Here is a 17,368-nt window from a genome sequence, read left to right on the forward strand (position 1 = left end):
TCGATCAGGTCACGTGTCCTGACGCGAGTTTAACATTTTTTACCCATTCCAAAAAAAAGTGTACAACGCCGCTAAAGAAGTTTTCACTTCAAAATACTATTTACTGTACACTCATGGTGCGAAGCTCCTAGAGTTTTTATTTAGTATTTGCTTCTGGTTCTGGGTACTCTATAGACTCTCTTACGCGTGTCGTTGGTGTACAGGCATACTCGGGTTTCGGCTGAGAACAGAACATTTCTCCACTGTTCGAATGTCCACGGCTCGTGCGTTTCGTAAAATCGCTTCCTGGTCGTCCGGTGGGTGGCAGTCAATTGAGCGCCTGTAGCAGTTCTCCGGAACAGCAAATTCTTCTCTCGCAGCCTTCTACTGATAGTGGAGACGCTGACTGCTGTCCTTCGAGTAGGTCGAGCCGCTGCTGCAGCTCCACAGCGTTGGAGAAGCGGTTCCGCCAAGACGTCGACGCAATGTAGCGATCATCTCTGACGGTAGTGCAGCAACGTCTCCCGGATCCATATCTCCTGATGTAACCTCCAGTCTCTTGGAACCGTCGGTATACTCCTTGCACTCGAAATCGGCTGATGTTCAGTTGCCGAGCTACTCCAACTTGCCGTAGTCCGGTTTGCAGTAGGGCCACCACTTGAGCTGCTTCTTCTGCCGTGGTATCCATTTTCACTGGGTTTTTTCTTGTCGGAGCTCTTCAGGTGTGACCTCTGTGACGTCTGGATAGCTAATGACTCATAATTGACTTTTATTTTTTATTTATTCAGAGTCGAGACTGATCTTTTTCGTTTGAAATTATTATGCACAATCTAGCTCTACTTATGTACCAAACTATAATCTACAGATATTAATAAAATAAAATAACAACGTTTCTGTAATAACTGTAACTCATTGAAAAGTCACTCGTTCCGCGCTCTCGCTTGCACACAAAAATTTACATAATTGTATTTATGCGTACAAATAAATGTAACTTGATCAATTCAATTGTGATTTCCATTTACTTCCTTCTCTATATCCATACAAAATATCTATCTAACAAATAAAATTAAAATTTTCTTTTGACGAATGCAACCATTCCATCAGTATTTTCTTATGACGTTGTCACGTTCAACTATCGTCAGTAAACCGACTTTACAGACAACCGATTTTTTTTATATATTGTTGATGGCTCAAGTCTTACATAAAAATGTGGCCTCCTACAATTTCGATAAAGTTTTCCACTTTATCCACGTCTATTATTATAAAAGCTCTCCTATTAAGCAGTCACATTATGCTTCCAAGGAGTATAACCTATCAGCAGATTTAAACATCAAAGCAATGTCTAACTTTATAAGCAGAAGTTTCCAGAATCAACAGTGATACCGTCGTTTTAGTCTTTAAGGTCAACTTCGACCTGCTATTTGACAGACCCCAAGATGACGTCTGTTGTGAATGTGGAAGGGGCTTATTCAGACACCAAAACTAAATGCAGAAGCTGTTATGACGGCAAACTGAGCAGTACATAAAAGAGCAATGAAATTTTACATTAGCATCAAGGATGTACTAGTCGAAGCGCTATGCCAAACAAGAGATAATGTGTTTCGATTACATGCAAAACATTTCACTTCCATGCATCCCAGTTCAGGAGATGTTTCATTATCGATAGCTTTCTTAAGAATCTTAAAACAACCGAAAGTCGCTTTCACCTTGACCATAAGGGCATTGCACTTAATTGAAACATGCTCATTTTTATATTCTCCTGAATATAATGACAAAGTATTATAAGAGAAATACCGTTTCCATTGAAACGAATAGCCGACAGGTGGTTCCCCGGAATAAGAAGCAAGACTTATTGATATCACACTTCATGGATTTTTAATACTTAGGAGAGTCAGAAAGGCAGTGTAAAAACGCGGCCATTAATACAGAGCATTGGCTAGACCAGGAATGCCAGTCCATCCCACAAAGATTTTTTCCCAATACAGTAGATAATTGGCCTTTTTAAAATTATGTTTAAAGCAATTTTTTATATTTTGTCTTATTTTTACACGTTTGAGTTAGGAAATGTCAACAATTTTTAAAAGATTATTGCACATACATAAAACAAATAGAAAATAACATTATTCATTGTAATTTAATATAATACTGCAAAAAACATAATTTTAGGTAGTCACTCCAACCATGTCCATCTTGAGGTAGATGTAGCGAGCAACTAAATAAAGTGAGTGAGTGAGAGTGGATGGCTACCACCACTCGTGCCGCCTGACCTGGCCAATATTCGTGAAGAGTGCCTCGACGAGGCGCCTCGCGAGTCTGGAGCCGGCTTCGAATAAGCGATTCTATTTCAATCGGAGACTAGTATATAAAATGTATGTACAATGGGTACATACCTATTGTTTTAGTAGGTACTGCTAAAAACTGTAGTGTAGAACTCTTTTTATTCTTATTTAAAAATAATTTAAATTTAATATGCCTACACCTTAAGCCGGGTCCAGACGAGTGTAACGTGTAATGTAAGATTACGTGTAATTTAGCATCTACAGTGTGGACGGCACACGAACTCAAAGCGAATTGTGAACGCGGAAATATTTCAAAAGCTGTTTCCACTCAGTTGCTACGAACATGCCGAATAGGAAGGTCGTGATAGCTGGTGCGGCTTTTATTTTCATGTATTTACTAACTGAAGACCGCAAAAGTCGGAAGCGTCGATGGTGGAAAACTAATTTGTATAAAAGAAGATTTTCTTTACTTGTGGAACTAAAATCTCAACATATAAGCGGTCAATATAAAAACTTTACCCGGATGTCGCCTACTGACTTCGAATATTTGTTAACAATCATTGCGCCTAAAATATCAAGACAAGACACTATAATGAGATCTGCAATTTTGCCGCAAGATAGACTGGCTCTAACACTACTAATCATTTTGTTTTTGCATTCTTCTACATCTCTTTCCAATGAATGACTATGAAATCACTCCAAGCATCGTGTTTCAGATTTTTTTTATAGTATTGCGGGTTTTTTGGATCCCAAATAACAGGTTTTTCTTGATACAAACTAATAAGTTCAAGCGATTGTTCGTCACTCCACATCATGAACGTACATACGACACAACCGTCACGAACGCCGTCCAAACGAGCACTGCGAGCGTCTTTGTGTTCGCGCGAAAAACCGACAGCCGATGGATCAACCCCGAGCGCCGCGCGAGCGTTACATGTAATGCTCGTAGTGCCGTCCACAAGTAGAATTCGTGTTACATTACACGGTGGATTACATTAAGGTGGGTACAGACTGGTGAAACGTAACATGCAATGTGTCATGCAATGAAAGAATTTACCGTACACATTGCTGCAATGTATCATGAAAGGTAACACACTTTGTAACAATTTCTCATAGTTTGGACGTCTTGTGCGCGCGAAATGTGCATTTCACGCGCACGCTACGAGCATTACAAGCCGCGCGCGGAGCGATCCGTGATTTGTCGGTTTTTCGAACGAACACAAAGGGGCGCGCAGTGTGCGCGGTGCGCCAACGTGGACGGTCGTTTTGAAATCAACACGTGCACGCAACGAACATGGAGGACGACACTGCGTGGAGTGAGGAAAAGGCATTTTGCTTGATAGATGCGTACAGAGTTCGTGAAATTTTGTGGAACACGCAAAATGAAAACTATTTTAAGAAAAATCTTAAGGTCTTCGGCGTGTTTTCACGAGTTGATGTATTATTAATAATGAAGTACTGATAATCGTCATAGCAAGAACATGGTCTTCGGACTCCATGCTTCGTGTGATCTACCGGTTTAAAAACGTGTATCGAAGGGCCGTGTTCGCGGCAGAATGGCGGATCAAGACGAACGCGGGAGGTTCGTAGTGAATGCGCGTTAAGAGCGCGCTATGCGTCCACGCTTGCAGCGAACATGCAATGAAAGGCAGAATAATACATTTCATGTTACGTTTCACCAGTCTGTACCCACCATTACACGTTACACTCGTCTGGACCCGGCTTAATATTTTCATATTTGGACTACTAAATTAGTAATGATTAGACTCTACGTACTACTACATAGTAAAGTGAAATTACGAAAAATACAAACATTCAGCCTATTCTAAAACAGGAAAGAAACTAATATTTGTCTGAGAAGAAAGATAAATTTGCAGAAATCTACATTGTAAACAATGAAAACGTTTTAATTTAACACGAGCCTATTAAGGTTTGGTCAATCAGCGGACGGGGCGGGACGGTGAAGGAGCGCTGACGTGACGGCGACGCGGCGTGGATGTCACACTACGGACGTGATGATCCCGCAAGCGTCGCGTCGGCCGAACAGCCGCACTCGACAAAAATAATTTACGTCAAGTTCGAGAGAATTATTTTCGAGCATTTTCAAACCAGCTCTTTGAGATTTCGTCCTATTAATTCCCAAATCGCTGATTTCAAATTCGCAATTTTGTATTGGGAATGGACCAAATCATACATAAAATGTGCTCGAACACTTTCGATTAGTTTTTCAACTCTCTCCATGTCCATTTTTGCTGTCGAATATAAAGTTGCCGTCACGCCGCGCCGGGCGCGACGTCTTCCGTCCCGCTATCTGTTTGACTACTACAACGAATACCCATATAACACATCGTGTAGCGTCGCGCTCACGCCCCGTTCGCGCCCCGTCCCGTCGTACTTTTCTTGTATTGGTTGGTGACGCGACGCGACCGTTGGCTCTGTGTGACATGTCTGATGTCGGGTCCTATATTACAACTGCTCACGTCGCGTCTGCCCCGTCCGCTGTTTGACCAAACCTTTAGAATAAAACAAAACACAGCCATGCCAATGTCTTTGGTTTGTTTACGCAAAACAGACACAGCTTACCTTAAGAGGGCCATAGCCATAAAATAGATCACAATTGATTCCAATTTCACATATAAAATTTTGAACGATTGTAGCAAACAAATTATAGCGATCTTATTGTTGAAGGTTCTGTAAATTAACAAAAAGTAAAAAAATCAGTTTATAAAAATTCTATTTAAATAATAAGGAAACAAATAAAAATTATAAACCATTTTAAGTAATATAAGCGTAATAAAATGTATCCTTAGTCATTATTACTAACTTTACAAATATAATTACAATATACCAATGTTACTTAATTCAACCTTAAGCCAAACATGTCAGAGTCATACTTAGTATTAAGTCTCGATTAAATCTTACCCTGAGTGTGTTGTTAATATTTAAAATGTAGGCATTATCAAGAGTTATTGGTGCTTATTCTGGCTCCAAAGTACAAATAACATTAACAAAAATCTAAATGAAATATATTTTTATATATAGGATTTATAAATAATCTTTGTCATCATAATTTTAATCAGTTTTGTATATGTATTCAAATACATGTTAATGTTATTTAAATTTAAAAAATCATAATATTATTTGTTCCTCAATTAACTGACATTAGATATTATAATGATTTTGTCATATTTGGGAAAACTTGGTCACAGCTTTTTTTTAATAAATTTAATCTTGAATCTGAACTTACTATCTACTACTTAAGAAGCAATTAAATGCACAAAATCATAAGTCAATTGCATATAGCTTATCCATTCCAGCAAAGCTATGCTGCAGCTAGTTCTGTAAAAAATCGTATGGACTCTTTTATTTTTGAGTCCAATGAAATATGAGTTAAATGCTTCATTCAGTACAATGATTTTAATTTTAACAATCAAATTCTGTGCTAGCAAAATCATTTTTGCTCTTATTGTGTGTGTACAAAGGCAAAGATATTCATTGACCACTTGCTATTAAGTTTAGAGTTCAGAATAAAAATCATTGCAAGTGATAGCTGCTATTTTTAATCAAAGATTAATGTATGTATTTATAACTTAGAGCTTATATTTATTTACAGTCTAAATTTTATATTAAAAGGCCTGTACATAAAATATGTTTTAAAGACAACAGGTAACACATTGGGTGTTTGGAAATTGTTTCAAACAATTCAAATTCAAAACAATTCTTGGAACCCCGCAACCTTACTGCCTTTGGTACATTGAGTTCAGATTTCGGGAAATATAGTTTTTCTGCTTTAACTCATTAAATTATGATAATTTTGCTATCAATACAAAAAACAATTAAAACTCTATTATGAATGTTATATCTCAAATTCTAATAATTAATGTGTTGTAAAATACCTGAAGTTTGAACTAAATTCAGATACAATGGCAGGTCTAACTTAAAATTAGTGTTTATATGGTATTAATATACATTTAAATATATATTACAAACAAAAGACATGCTGAATAACTTAACATGCTAATTTTAAATTAATTAATATAAAATTAACAAAATATGACAAATGCACATGACAGCTTGAACTGCTTGTGTGCTTGCAATATAAACAATTACAAAGAAAGTTAGGTATATTCCAAACATTGCAAGATTTGTTACTTGACTTAATTATCATTTACCAATTGTACACCTTTTACAAATTTTCTTCTATGGGATACAGCTTAAAATTATAAGTTAACTGTTAAATGAACACATTGTAGCTAAACTAAACAGCTAAACTCAATTGCATTTTTATTACATCTATCACCTGGATTTGTTCACAATTACTTAAGCATTTGCTTTGCTTTATCATTAACAAATAACACAGCCACTCTTTTCTGGTATGTGACCATCTGACCTCTCTATTTCTGAGAGCATTGCATGAAACATATCCGTCACAGACTGCAATAAAATATGTGTATTTAGATTTTTTTACCTGCCTTTGTACTTTTATGCACTTTTTTAAATTCATGAAAGTCTATACATCCAATTATATTTTAAGTTTCTATAAAAATGTATGTTTATTCATGTCAAATCTTGAAATATTACTCTTACAACTTACCTCATTTCTTTTTGCACTTGTTTCAACAAATGCAGCATTCCATTTTTCAGCTAATCGTTTTCCTTCTTCTGTACTAATTTTTCTTTCCAAATGTAGATCTGTTTTATTTCCAACTAGGACAATAGGGACACTGAAAATAATAATTCATTATTAATTTTATTTAGACATTCAAATATTCAATAAAAATGTTTGCCTGTTACTTAAGTTACAACAATCTAATTACAAAATTTGACCAACTTACTGAATTTTTCCAACCATATCTAAGAGTTTGTCGTAGATTATTTGTACAATTTGAAAACTTTTACTTGAAGTTATTGAGTATACCAGAACATAACCATGAAAATCCATGCTGTACTGAAGTGGAAATATACTATATTCATCTTGACCAGCTGTGTCTACCAGTTTAACTTCATATTCAGTGGAGTTAAGTCGAATGAATTTTGTAAAAGCTAAAACATACAATGTTATCAGAGGTAAAAAAATACGGAAAGTGAACCAGGGGACGGAAGATAATGTTTTCGTTTTCAAGTAAGCTAAACTATTCTAAACTGTGTTACTAACCACACTATAAGCATGCTTTGGTTAATAATAATGCCTTAAACAAAGAAAAAAAAATTACATACTATTCTCAATGGTGGGATCATAGGAATCAACGAATTGTCCTTCCACAAATTGTATAATCAGAGAGGATTTGCCTGCAAATGAATTTAATTATTTATTGTTAATTAAAATAATACGTCACAACAGAAATTACTAGGGAATAGTAAAATTAATAATCACCAACTGATCTGTAGCCCATCATAGCAATTTTCCTTTGCTTCGAAGGCATTTCACTAACTATTCACAACTTGAACACGAAAAATATTTCAATAGGATTTATTTTCTAGATATACAAAATAAATATTAGTTATATTCTGACTTCTGAGTTCTGACAAAATCGTTTAAAAATTGTATTTTATCATACGACAATTGACATTGAAAAGCGTTGACAAATGAAAATATATAAGTATATATATATATACTATATAAAATCATTAATATTGCCTATAACAGATGCCGGCGTGGCTGTAATACAAATTACAAACTAGCGTCCGGACAATATGAAAGTCTGATTTGCTCCGCGTCATTCAATTTATTCTCAAAAATTATATCCATGTACTTATAATTATGGCTTCATATTAATAAATAATAAGTATAAATATTATTACTGATGAACTATAGTGCGTTTTCCAATTACAGCACTAGATCGCATTTTGCGGCATAATGCTCAACGTCGAGTGTTCCAACTACAGCAACGCTTCGCACAATTGAGCACTCTCAAAACGAATGCTCTCGCGAGCTTCTCGCAAACAATACCAACACAGTGATAGAAAATTGACCAGTATTTTTCTTTAAGTTGGCATTTATCGAAATTTTCGTTAGTAAATATTATTTATTGTTGAAAAATTTGTAAGGCTTTCGTTTCGTCGTAGATTTTGAAAATAATTAAAGTTATTTCAAACTGCTAAAAAAAAATATTAGTATGGATGATAAATAGTTACTTTTTTTATATTCCACATTTAAAATATGAATACAATTTTATTTTAAAATTCGGATCTGTAAACAAATTTATTGTACAGGATTATACTTTAGAAAAAAATGCAATGGTTTTGAAAAAGTATATAATTTTTTTAGAAATCATTAAAAAATATTACTCAAAACGTAAATGATGAATAATGATGATGACGTAATGATGTTTCTTACATGAAACTAAATATTTTACTGTTAATTTAGCTTGTTAAAACCTTATATTCTTTAAAGGTTTTCTATTATTTCAATAAAAAAAATGTTAATGAAATAATTTGATGATTAAAATAAGCGTAAAAAGATTTCAACCAATTATTATTGTTTACCACATTATTTATACATTAATGAGGTTGCTAACTCAATTCATACAAATTCAACATTTTTTTTACAACACTGACTTAGCGCACTCTGCTGATGCATTTGAAAACTAATTCACGTTCCAATTAAGCTTCAGCATTATGCGGCATTGTGCGGCACTGTGTCGCAAAATGCTCTGCAATTGGAAAACGCACATAATGAAGTAACGATGTTGTTGACAATTCGCTTTCCATACAGACTCTAATATTATGCCAACTTGTAGTTCCTAGTCTGTGCGGGTGCATGACGAATGGCATGATTACATCTATCTATTATGTCATCAGTCATTCCTCAATATTCTACACTAATGCAAAATTGCAAATTGCAATAATTTGCGTCTAAAAATATACTCGTTAAATTTCTGGATTTATAGTGGTTCTGTTATTTGATTTTATTGCACTCATTTAGTATACTAACACTTTTTGTGTCACTTTCCTGCTTCTACAATAATATTCGTAATGTCTTAGATAATATTTAATGATTTTAAACATTTTCATTTATAATTAAACATTAGTCATTACTCATTACAAACCAACATTATTATTCTATTTATTATTTTGAAGTGAACACAATGTCTTTAAATATACCGGAATGTCCACCCAGTTTGAAAAGTATACAATATTATCTTAAAACTGCATCTGAGCATGATTCCCGAGACCCTGTTATTGCATATTGGTGTCGCCTTCATTCATTACAAGTCGGACTTAAACTGACAACAAAGAAAACACCAGATGAAACCAAGATTTTAATGAGTAAGCCCTTTATTTCGTGACTATATCTAACAATTTATTACTGCATTGTGCCATGTCATATTAGTTTTAATTCATATCAGATCCTATAGCAATATGGCCAAACGATTTTTATATATAATTTCACATAGACATTTAATCATAAAGTCCAGGTTTAACAAGCCAATTCATTATATACATCCATGAAATGGTTAGCCACAATGGTTTTAATTATTCTGTTTTTTATTCAGCTATCATGGACTGGTTAGAAGAAGCTAAAAAGATAAACAAGGATAATGATGCAATATCAAATGAGGTGGTGGCTCAAGCACATTTGGAGAATTATGCTCTTAAGTTATTTCTTTTTGCAGACAAGCAAGACAGAGAGCGAAATTATGGAAAGTAAATTGATTATTGGTTTTTCTTTACCATATTTTTTTTTTATTTCCATTAAATTATTTTATGGTTGGTATCTGTTTGTTTACATCATCATCAGTTTGCATTATCCCAAATTGATAGAAGACTGCTAAAATATAATGTTTAATGCTGTTTAATTATTGCCTTATCCCCATAACTGCCTTGTTTCACAAAACAATATACATTTATATCCAGCTACGGGCAGTGTATGCAACTGGGTATAATGCTGTTACCTTATCAGAGCTTTTGTGAATGCATTGCATCTAAACCTCAAACATCAGGCAAAGAGCGTATTGTCCTTTTAGAGTGATTTTACACCCGGACAGTTTCTAGTTGTTTTTTTGCAGGAATGTGGTGAAATCTTTTTTTTTGGCGGGCATGATTTATGATGTTCTTACCACTTTTGGTGAATTGACTGATGAAGCAGCCCAAAACCAGAAATATGCTAAGTGGAGAGCAGCCCACATTCACAGCTGCTTAAAAAATGGAGAGATGCCAGAGGCTGGTGTGTTGTTAATTTATGTTTATTATATTTTTTTCTTATACTAATACTGTTTACATAAAACTCATAACTTAATCTTATTCTAGCTTCACAACTATCTGAAGATAGTAACCAAAATGAAGCAGGATCAAGTGATGGTGGGCAAGCACCAACTCAAGGACCGGCAGTCCCTTCGAGCTTTCCACAAGAGTTTGGATTTACTGATAGCACTCTGTCCCAACCTTCTCTACCTACCACCTATAGCAACTTGTTACCAGATCCAAATGCCGCATTAAGAGCAGCATCACAACTTCCCCCAGTACCTTATACGCCTGACCCTAACCCTGGGGGTTTTGTACCATATGATCCCTCACAACAACCACAACCGACTCCTTCTACGGCATCCTATGGAGATAATTCAATGTTAGTCGCACAGCTTAGTCCCGATCAAATTGCTAAGGCACAGAAATATTGCAAATGGGCAAGCAGTGCATTGAATTACGAAGATATTAAAACTGCAATTTCAAGTTTGAGGAATGCTCTAGAGCTCCTTCAGACTGGACATGATCCAGCTTAAAGCTATTATTGTATTGTATTCAATCAAATTATTATAAGTAATAAAGATATATAAATTCATATGTGAATATAATGCAAATTGTATATGCATTTAATAAAATTATTCTACAAAATATGTCAACTCATAAGTATTAATAGTATTATTTAATCTATTCACATTCGTCTTTAGAATTCCTGCTCTTGATGTCAAATGTGTGTAAATGCCCATTGTGATTGTCGTAGTAATACAGGCTTATTATTGGGTTCAAATACTTATCATAAATAAAATTATTTATTATATATGTATTTAGCAATATATTTTAATTTATTATTATTTAACTTAACTAATACCAATGGGTGGTACATCCTTTTAGGTCTGGGCCTATTTTTATTTCTAATAGGCAAGTAGGTGATTTTAGGTGAGCAAACATGCCGGTTTCCTCATAATAATTTCCTTAACGTACGAGCGAGTGTTAAATGCGCACATAGAAAGTCCATTGGTACACAGCCGGCATTGATATACAAAATACCCAAGATGCACACTCAACGTCAAAAAAACGTCCTCAAAAAATGAGCGCAACATTCTAAATTGTGCGCTCATTTCAAATAGTCTCGCGTCTACAAGTGGAGTCGATGTTATTTATTTGTGTTTTTTTTTATAAATAAATGTATGTACTCTTGAACTTTTTTGTGTGTAGTTTTTGACAAATATATTTACGCTATATAAAGTGTGGGTCAGGAGGTAGCCAATTTAACATTTTTTTTTAATTTAAAGAAAAAACTTTTTAACCGGATTAAAGTTATGTATTATTATAAATTTACAACTATTTAACATCCAACACCTTTTGTCTTCAGTCACCGTGACCACTCACGCTGTAAAGCACCCGAAAAGTCGGATAAATTTAAAATTATGTTAAATAGTTGTAAATAAAAAAGTCATGTTCGACTCCACTCAATACCTTGTCCTACCGACCACGGTCGGTCGTAAAATTTTATTGCTTTAAGTACGTATACACTGCGTTGTAATAACAACTTTAAGCAATTCGCGTAAGGTTGATTTTGCAATAATATATGCTTGTAACATATACTGTTATGGACAGAAATAGTGTTTCGGGACACTTTCGAGCGTTACTTTTATATGAGACTGTGCATCTTGGGTTTTTTGTATATTAATGACAGCCGGGGATAGATCCTACGACCCCAGAGAGATAAGAGTCGCACGCAACTAAACTAGTGTGAAAAGAAAATACAGTAAGCTATGTTAACTAATTTTTATTGTACACGAAGCTTAAATTTAAATTCTTAATGAAAATAAAATTAGGTACATGGTGGCTAATTTGCAACGACATCAGGCAGTGTTATTCTTTTTAACAACGAATAACCAGTCATGATCGTTCTTATCTACCTATTCACCACACACAATACGCCTCTAACCGGGGATTTTTTAAAACAAGGAGTCAGAAAGATAAATTTTAAATTAATAATAGGTAAAATATGGATTCCCATTGTTAGATTGATGTGCGAATTCGAATGCGTGTATTTAAAAGTACATAACTGCAACACAAAGGAGCTATCGGCCAACAGAAGCTTTCTTACTTTCTCTATTATGAAATATGAATTGGCTATATGTGCCATCTACACAAATATTCAGGAAATAAAACTTGTGCGTATATTAATCTCAATGTGTAGGTACTTAATACACGTTGTCATTTTTTGGTTACATTTTTCTCTAGGTAAATTACAAATTATAACAATGTTTAGTACAAGTAAACAGGGGAAGAATAGAAAATGAAACTTTATAGAACATTCGTGCGTTTATAAATGTTTTAAAATGTCCAAATGTCGTAGGCTGTTGCATTTGTATTGAGCAATCTCAGAGCGATTAGCCTACGATTATAATTAAATAACTACTAAGTAAGTCAGAAATTACACGACAACACACTCATTTCACATAAAGCTAAAGGGGATAACCAATCTGTCCCACACTGGCGTCTAGTAATTGATTAAAGGCCGATTTACATTATCTTAGTGTTTAGGAGAGTGCTTTAGGATAGTACTTTAGTTGAAACATGTAAACGCTACTTGCTTTAGTAAACGCTACGCTAAAGAACTTGCCTTTCAAGTTGTACTAAAGCACTCTCCTAAACACTAAGATAATGTAAATCGGCCTTAATACAAGACAGTAAGTAGGTAACGTTACTTTCATACAAATAGCCTACTCTAGTATATTATATACGTACAACAATCACACTTAAAATAATATCACTTCTGTTCAACGAAACCTTCAAAATTTTATAAAATGATGCATGATTAATGATTATGCACTATGGTCTATGGTACAAAACTGAAAACAAGTGACATATACCTACAATTATCGTTACTCGGGTCATGAATTAATGTGATCAGTGAATACTTAGTAATAGTAATAATAGCTCACACAATTTGATTTTTTTTACAAAATCGGTAAAAGGCCTACCGTCAGTATAATGACATTTTGTCATCAAATATTCTTATAATGACAAAGTTATTCGCTATTTATATGTTTAAATTAATTGAGTAATATTCACAAACATTTGAATACTAACGTTCAATTCTAAAAGACTCGTTTTCTTTAGCAATTTAGGATCGCCAGAAAAACATTAAAAATTAAAGTGACTAGACCAAAATCACAGGGCGTTTAATCATATAAAGACCAAAAAGGCGAACACCGAAGTAACATTAATAAATTCGTAATCGACAACCTACTCGTTCCCTTATCTGGACCAAGGGTGCGACAAACGGAACTGTTGAAAAGGAACGCTCAGTAGACCGATGGATAAAACGCAACAAAAAATTAAATGTATTCGACAACAAAATAATATCAATCTCTCTTAAGACCGTTGCCGTTTTGTGTCGCGGCTAACTTCTCCAGCATCTCTCGGCGATGGGTCTGATACCTGAAAACACAATTGTAATTCAACATTATTGATACCACCGCTTCGGGAAGTGGGTTCTACCGATCAGAATCGCTACTACGCTAACGCTACTATACTATTTCGAAGCAAAACTAAAGAAATGCGATGATCTTATTACGTCTAAGAGACTGACATGCAAATAGAAACAGTGTCTTATGTGTTGTTTACGTTACGATGTTGTCTTCTCGCGAGACTTGGCCTCGTCGCCGACGCGCGTTTTCATTAACTCAAATAACTGATGATATGCTATTCGATATACGCGAGAACACACAAAATTTAATAATTAGAATAGAATTGGCTGCTTTTACATAAATCTGGTGGTGATAATCTTGCAATTTTACAATTTTTTTTCATCTAAGCGAATCTCTAGATTCTTGTTGAAATTCCAATGTCTATTGGAATACCTATAAGATGCAAGTTTAACGACCGTTAAAAAATCAGTTGTGAACTAATCTAATTTGATCATAGATGTATCGCGATTAAAGAAAGCTATAATTCTAAAGACAGGCGATTTCTCATTCCGAATTATCTGGACGCTTGCCAGAAGCCGCTGCCGAAGTGATGGGACTAATTTTATTTACTAACTCATGTTTATATCATCTAAAAATTGGTCAAGGTGCAACTTTATCATTTTACACACACGCTACTATTGACGCACATATTATTAATAGACCGTCGACGATGTTCACTTTTCGGGTATCTCGGCAGTCAGCAGTGCATAGAACCAAGTGTAAACAGCACTAGAGACACAAATAACCCGAGAAACTCAGAGTTCCAACTTACCAAACGACCAGTCTCCCGCAAAGCATGAAGAAGAAGACGATGGTGGGTGCGGATCGGTCGAAGGGGTCGCTGATGGCCACGTGCGAGTACGTCGCCAGCACCATCAGTAGGATTAGACCAATGTTTGCCGCGTTTTTTATCCTCTCTGAAAGGGTCGAAACGGAAACGATCAATTCGTGAGCAATGAAGCTTTTACTTATAGACATTAATTATAAATGTTTTACAATCATTGAAACTTACATTCTGTACAATTAAATAAAATATCTGAATAATTCTGAAAAACTTACGATGTGGTATAAGAGCGAGAATTATTCCAAAAAGTATTTCACATCCCCCGATAGTCCGTCGGTACCATTTGGACGGAACTTTAAAATCCAGCATCTCACTCAACGGAAACACTTTCGCATATCTGACGTACTCCTTTCGCTGCAAACAGTGTGAAGAATATGACAGAGTTTTAAAATATTTTTGATTCTACTCATTATCCTATCGGCCCAGACTACAATCAGAAAAATAAGCAATAACTTGCGACTCGCGGCTTACGTGAGATTACAAATATCAATATTCAAAACGCTCTGTCACCAGACAGATCCAGAATTTCGTGTTATTAGGCGGCAAGCCAAATACCGAAATAGCAAAGAACATCGCGTCGCAACAAAAATGTAATGCAACAACCTTTGCATATTTCTTAAATTTCATCTGAAATTAATATAAGTATACTAACCAATTCCTTGTGCAATTCCTTTGAAATAAATGGAGAAATCTTGGTAATACCCATAAATATAAAGAACAATCCCAGAAGAATAGATAAACTTTTTAGCACAATCGACCCCATTATAAATAAATAACACTGTACAATATTATTGTTAAATAGATTCAATCGATTCACCGATGAATACTACACAACCTGATTTAAATGTTCAATAGGCGTATAAGAATTTGTCAAGAGTTTCCGAGGAAATTATATATATCTCTCAATAGTCACTTTTTAATTATATAAACAAGTTATTAAAACGTTAGATATTTGCTGTAATTATGCATTAATTTATAAGAATTTAACGACACAACGCAAGTATAGTCTGAAGAAATGAAATGAATTCCAATGTCCAACTGGCGAGATCCAGTGAGTTACGACGCGCGCCGGCGCGAAATAATCGATAACATTTGGCGCGACTTATTTTTTCACATTGTCGAGGCACGCTGAGGTCTTTGATCCACCCAAACCATAGATTCGTTACATAAAATGGATACTGTTGCCCAGGGTTTTTATTGCACACAGATTTATTTACCTGTTTGCAAATGGTACACGTGTTTTTTTTTATAGAACGGGGTGCAGGCGGTAGGCTCACGTGATGTTAAGTGATCACGCCCATGGACACTCTCAATTCCTGATGGCTCGCGAGTGCGTTGCCGGTCTTTTAAGAATTGGTACTCTCTTTTCTTGGAGGACTCTAAGTCGTATTGAAGTACCGTCTCACCTTGCTGCACACCAAACTCCTTGAAGGCTAATGTAGCATTCCCTTCCAAACGACCGGTTGTTTCACTCTAACATGAACCCATCTGTGAGAGTTCATTTGGCTAAAGCCCAAAGGCAACAGCATAGCATTACCACTAGGAAAGGAGTTGCCTGAAAGAGGTTATTTTAACAGTGGGTGTCGTCACCGTTGAATCGTGTTGCCTAGTTAAAGATAAAAAAATATTAATGTCGTTTTCACTTGCATTTTCGGTACGAAGTACTCGTATATAATATGTACTTGTATAGACTAACTTTCCCTTCATAGCTTTTAAAGTAAGACAAATTCTTCTATGTAATGTTGCATGTCGGAATTACCGGGTAATTTACACGATTGTGATAAAAAGTAAAGTGATCGGATTTTCTATAGTATTATAGAATAGTTTATGATGTTTTAAGCTTCCTTAACTTTTAAAAGTCTTTCATCTACCCTGAGGGGGGGGGGGGTATTGTAAGTATTGTAAGAGGCAAGAGAGTTTTCCTAGAGTTTAGTTTGGGGTAGTGTCTCTACGGTGACAGGCCGAATTGGGGGCATGTTTGGGATTAAACGCTCAGGCTCAGTATTCTGCCTCGACGTCCGATGATGAAACTCAGCTGCAGGTATTAATCCAAACAACTCCTCTGAACACTCTCCAAGCCGCTCGGAGAGGGATTGGTCGTCGACGATTCGAACCACTCTTCGTTGAATACGGTCAAGTGGAAAGAGCTGGTACTGGGGAGCCCCGCCCAAAGGTGAGAACAGTACTCCATGTGGGACCGAATTTGCGCTTTATATAAAGTAAAGTAAAGTATAAAATCATTTAATCATGTAGGTAACATAATGTACACACTTATGACTCGTCAGAAAAGAAATAGATATTAATGTTTCTAATTTTACATTTACTGCCAGTTCTCAAATCAAGGGCGTAGAACGGAAGAGAAGAACTGGCAATAAACTCTCCACCACTCTTTTTAATCGACTTTTTTTTACACAACGTTTGTAAAGAGCTGCATCCATTACACCATGTTCCACATGACATATCAAGTAATTTATAATAATATCATAAATAAAAAAAATAAAAACAAAGACTTGTCCTCTATCAGCAGGAGGCATGCTGAAATAGGAGCACGCACTCACATTCTCGTGGGAACAACACGTAAACACATAGTCGAAATAAGCAAC

The 17,368-nt window shown here is 35.2% G+C and overlaps 3 protein-coding genes across 3 annotated transcripts; 1 reads left to right on the forward strand and 2 right to left on the reverse strand.

Annotated features, from left to right (window-relative positions):
• Window positions 1-3,749: 3,749 nt before the first annotated feature.
• On the reverse strand, window positions 3,750-7,803 carry LOC125055993 (GTP-binding protein Rheb homolog). Its single transcript, XM_047658797.1, has 5 exons — window positions 7,633-7,803; window positions 7,476-7,547; window positions 7,094-7,301; window positions 6,853-6,982; window positions 3,750-6,692 (listed from the first exon to the last, which is right to left on the reverse strand). The coding sequence occupies exons 1-5, from the start codon at window positions 7,679-7,681 to the stop codon at window positions 6,603-6,605; spliced, it is 549 nt and encodes a 182-aa protein (XP_047514753.1). The 5' UTR covers window positions 7,682-7,803; the 3' UTR covers window positions 3,750-6,602.
• Window positions 7,804-9,051: 1,248 nt separating this feature from the next.
• Window positions 9,052-11,105, forward strand: LOC125055966 (vacuolar protein sorting-associated protein VTA1 homolog). Its single transcript, XM_047658759.1, has 5 exons — window positions 9,052-9,230; window positions 9,339-9,527; window positions 9,755-9,905; window positions 10,268-10,425; window positions 10,509-11,105. Exons 2-5 carry the CDS (start codon window positions 9,347-9,349, stop codon window positions 10,976-10,978), a joined length of 960 nt encoding a protein of 319 aa, XP_047514715.1. The 5' UTR covers window positions 9,052-9,230; window positions 9,339-9,346; the 3' UTR covers window positions 10,979-11,105.
• A 2,503-nt stretch (window positions 11,106-13,608) lies between these two features.
• LOC125056021 (novel acetylcholine receptor chaperone) lies at window positions 13,609-15,852 on the reverse strand. The gene is made up of 4 exons (XM_047658833.1): window positions 15,418-15,852; window positions 14,981-15,119; window positions 14,694-14,838; window positions 13,609-13,892 (listed from the first exon to the last, which is right to left on the reverse strand). The coding sequence occupies exons 1-4, from the start codon at window positions 15,526-15,528 to the stop codon at window positions 13,817-13,819; spliced, it is 471 nt and encodes a 156-aa protein (XP_047514789.1). The 5' UTR covers window positions 15,529-15,852; the 3' UTR covers window positions 13,609-13,816.
• Window positions 15,853-17,368: the final 1,516 nt, after the last annotated feature.

Source organism: Pieris napi, chromosome 14 (genome assembly GCF_905475465.1).
Source record: "Pieris napi chromosome 14, ilPieNapi1.2, whole genome shotgun sequence".
In the NCBI taxonomy this organism is placed as follows: Eukaryota; Metazoa; Arthropoda; class Insecta; order Lepidoptera; family Pieridae; genus Pieris; species Pieris napi.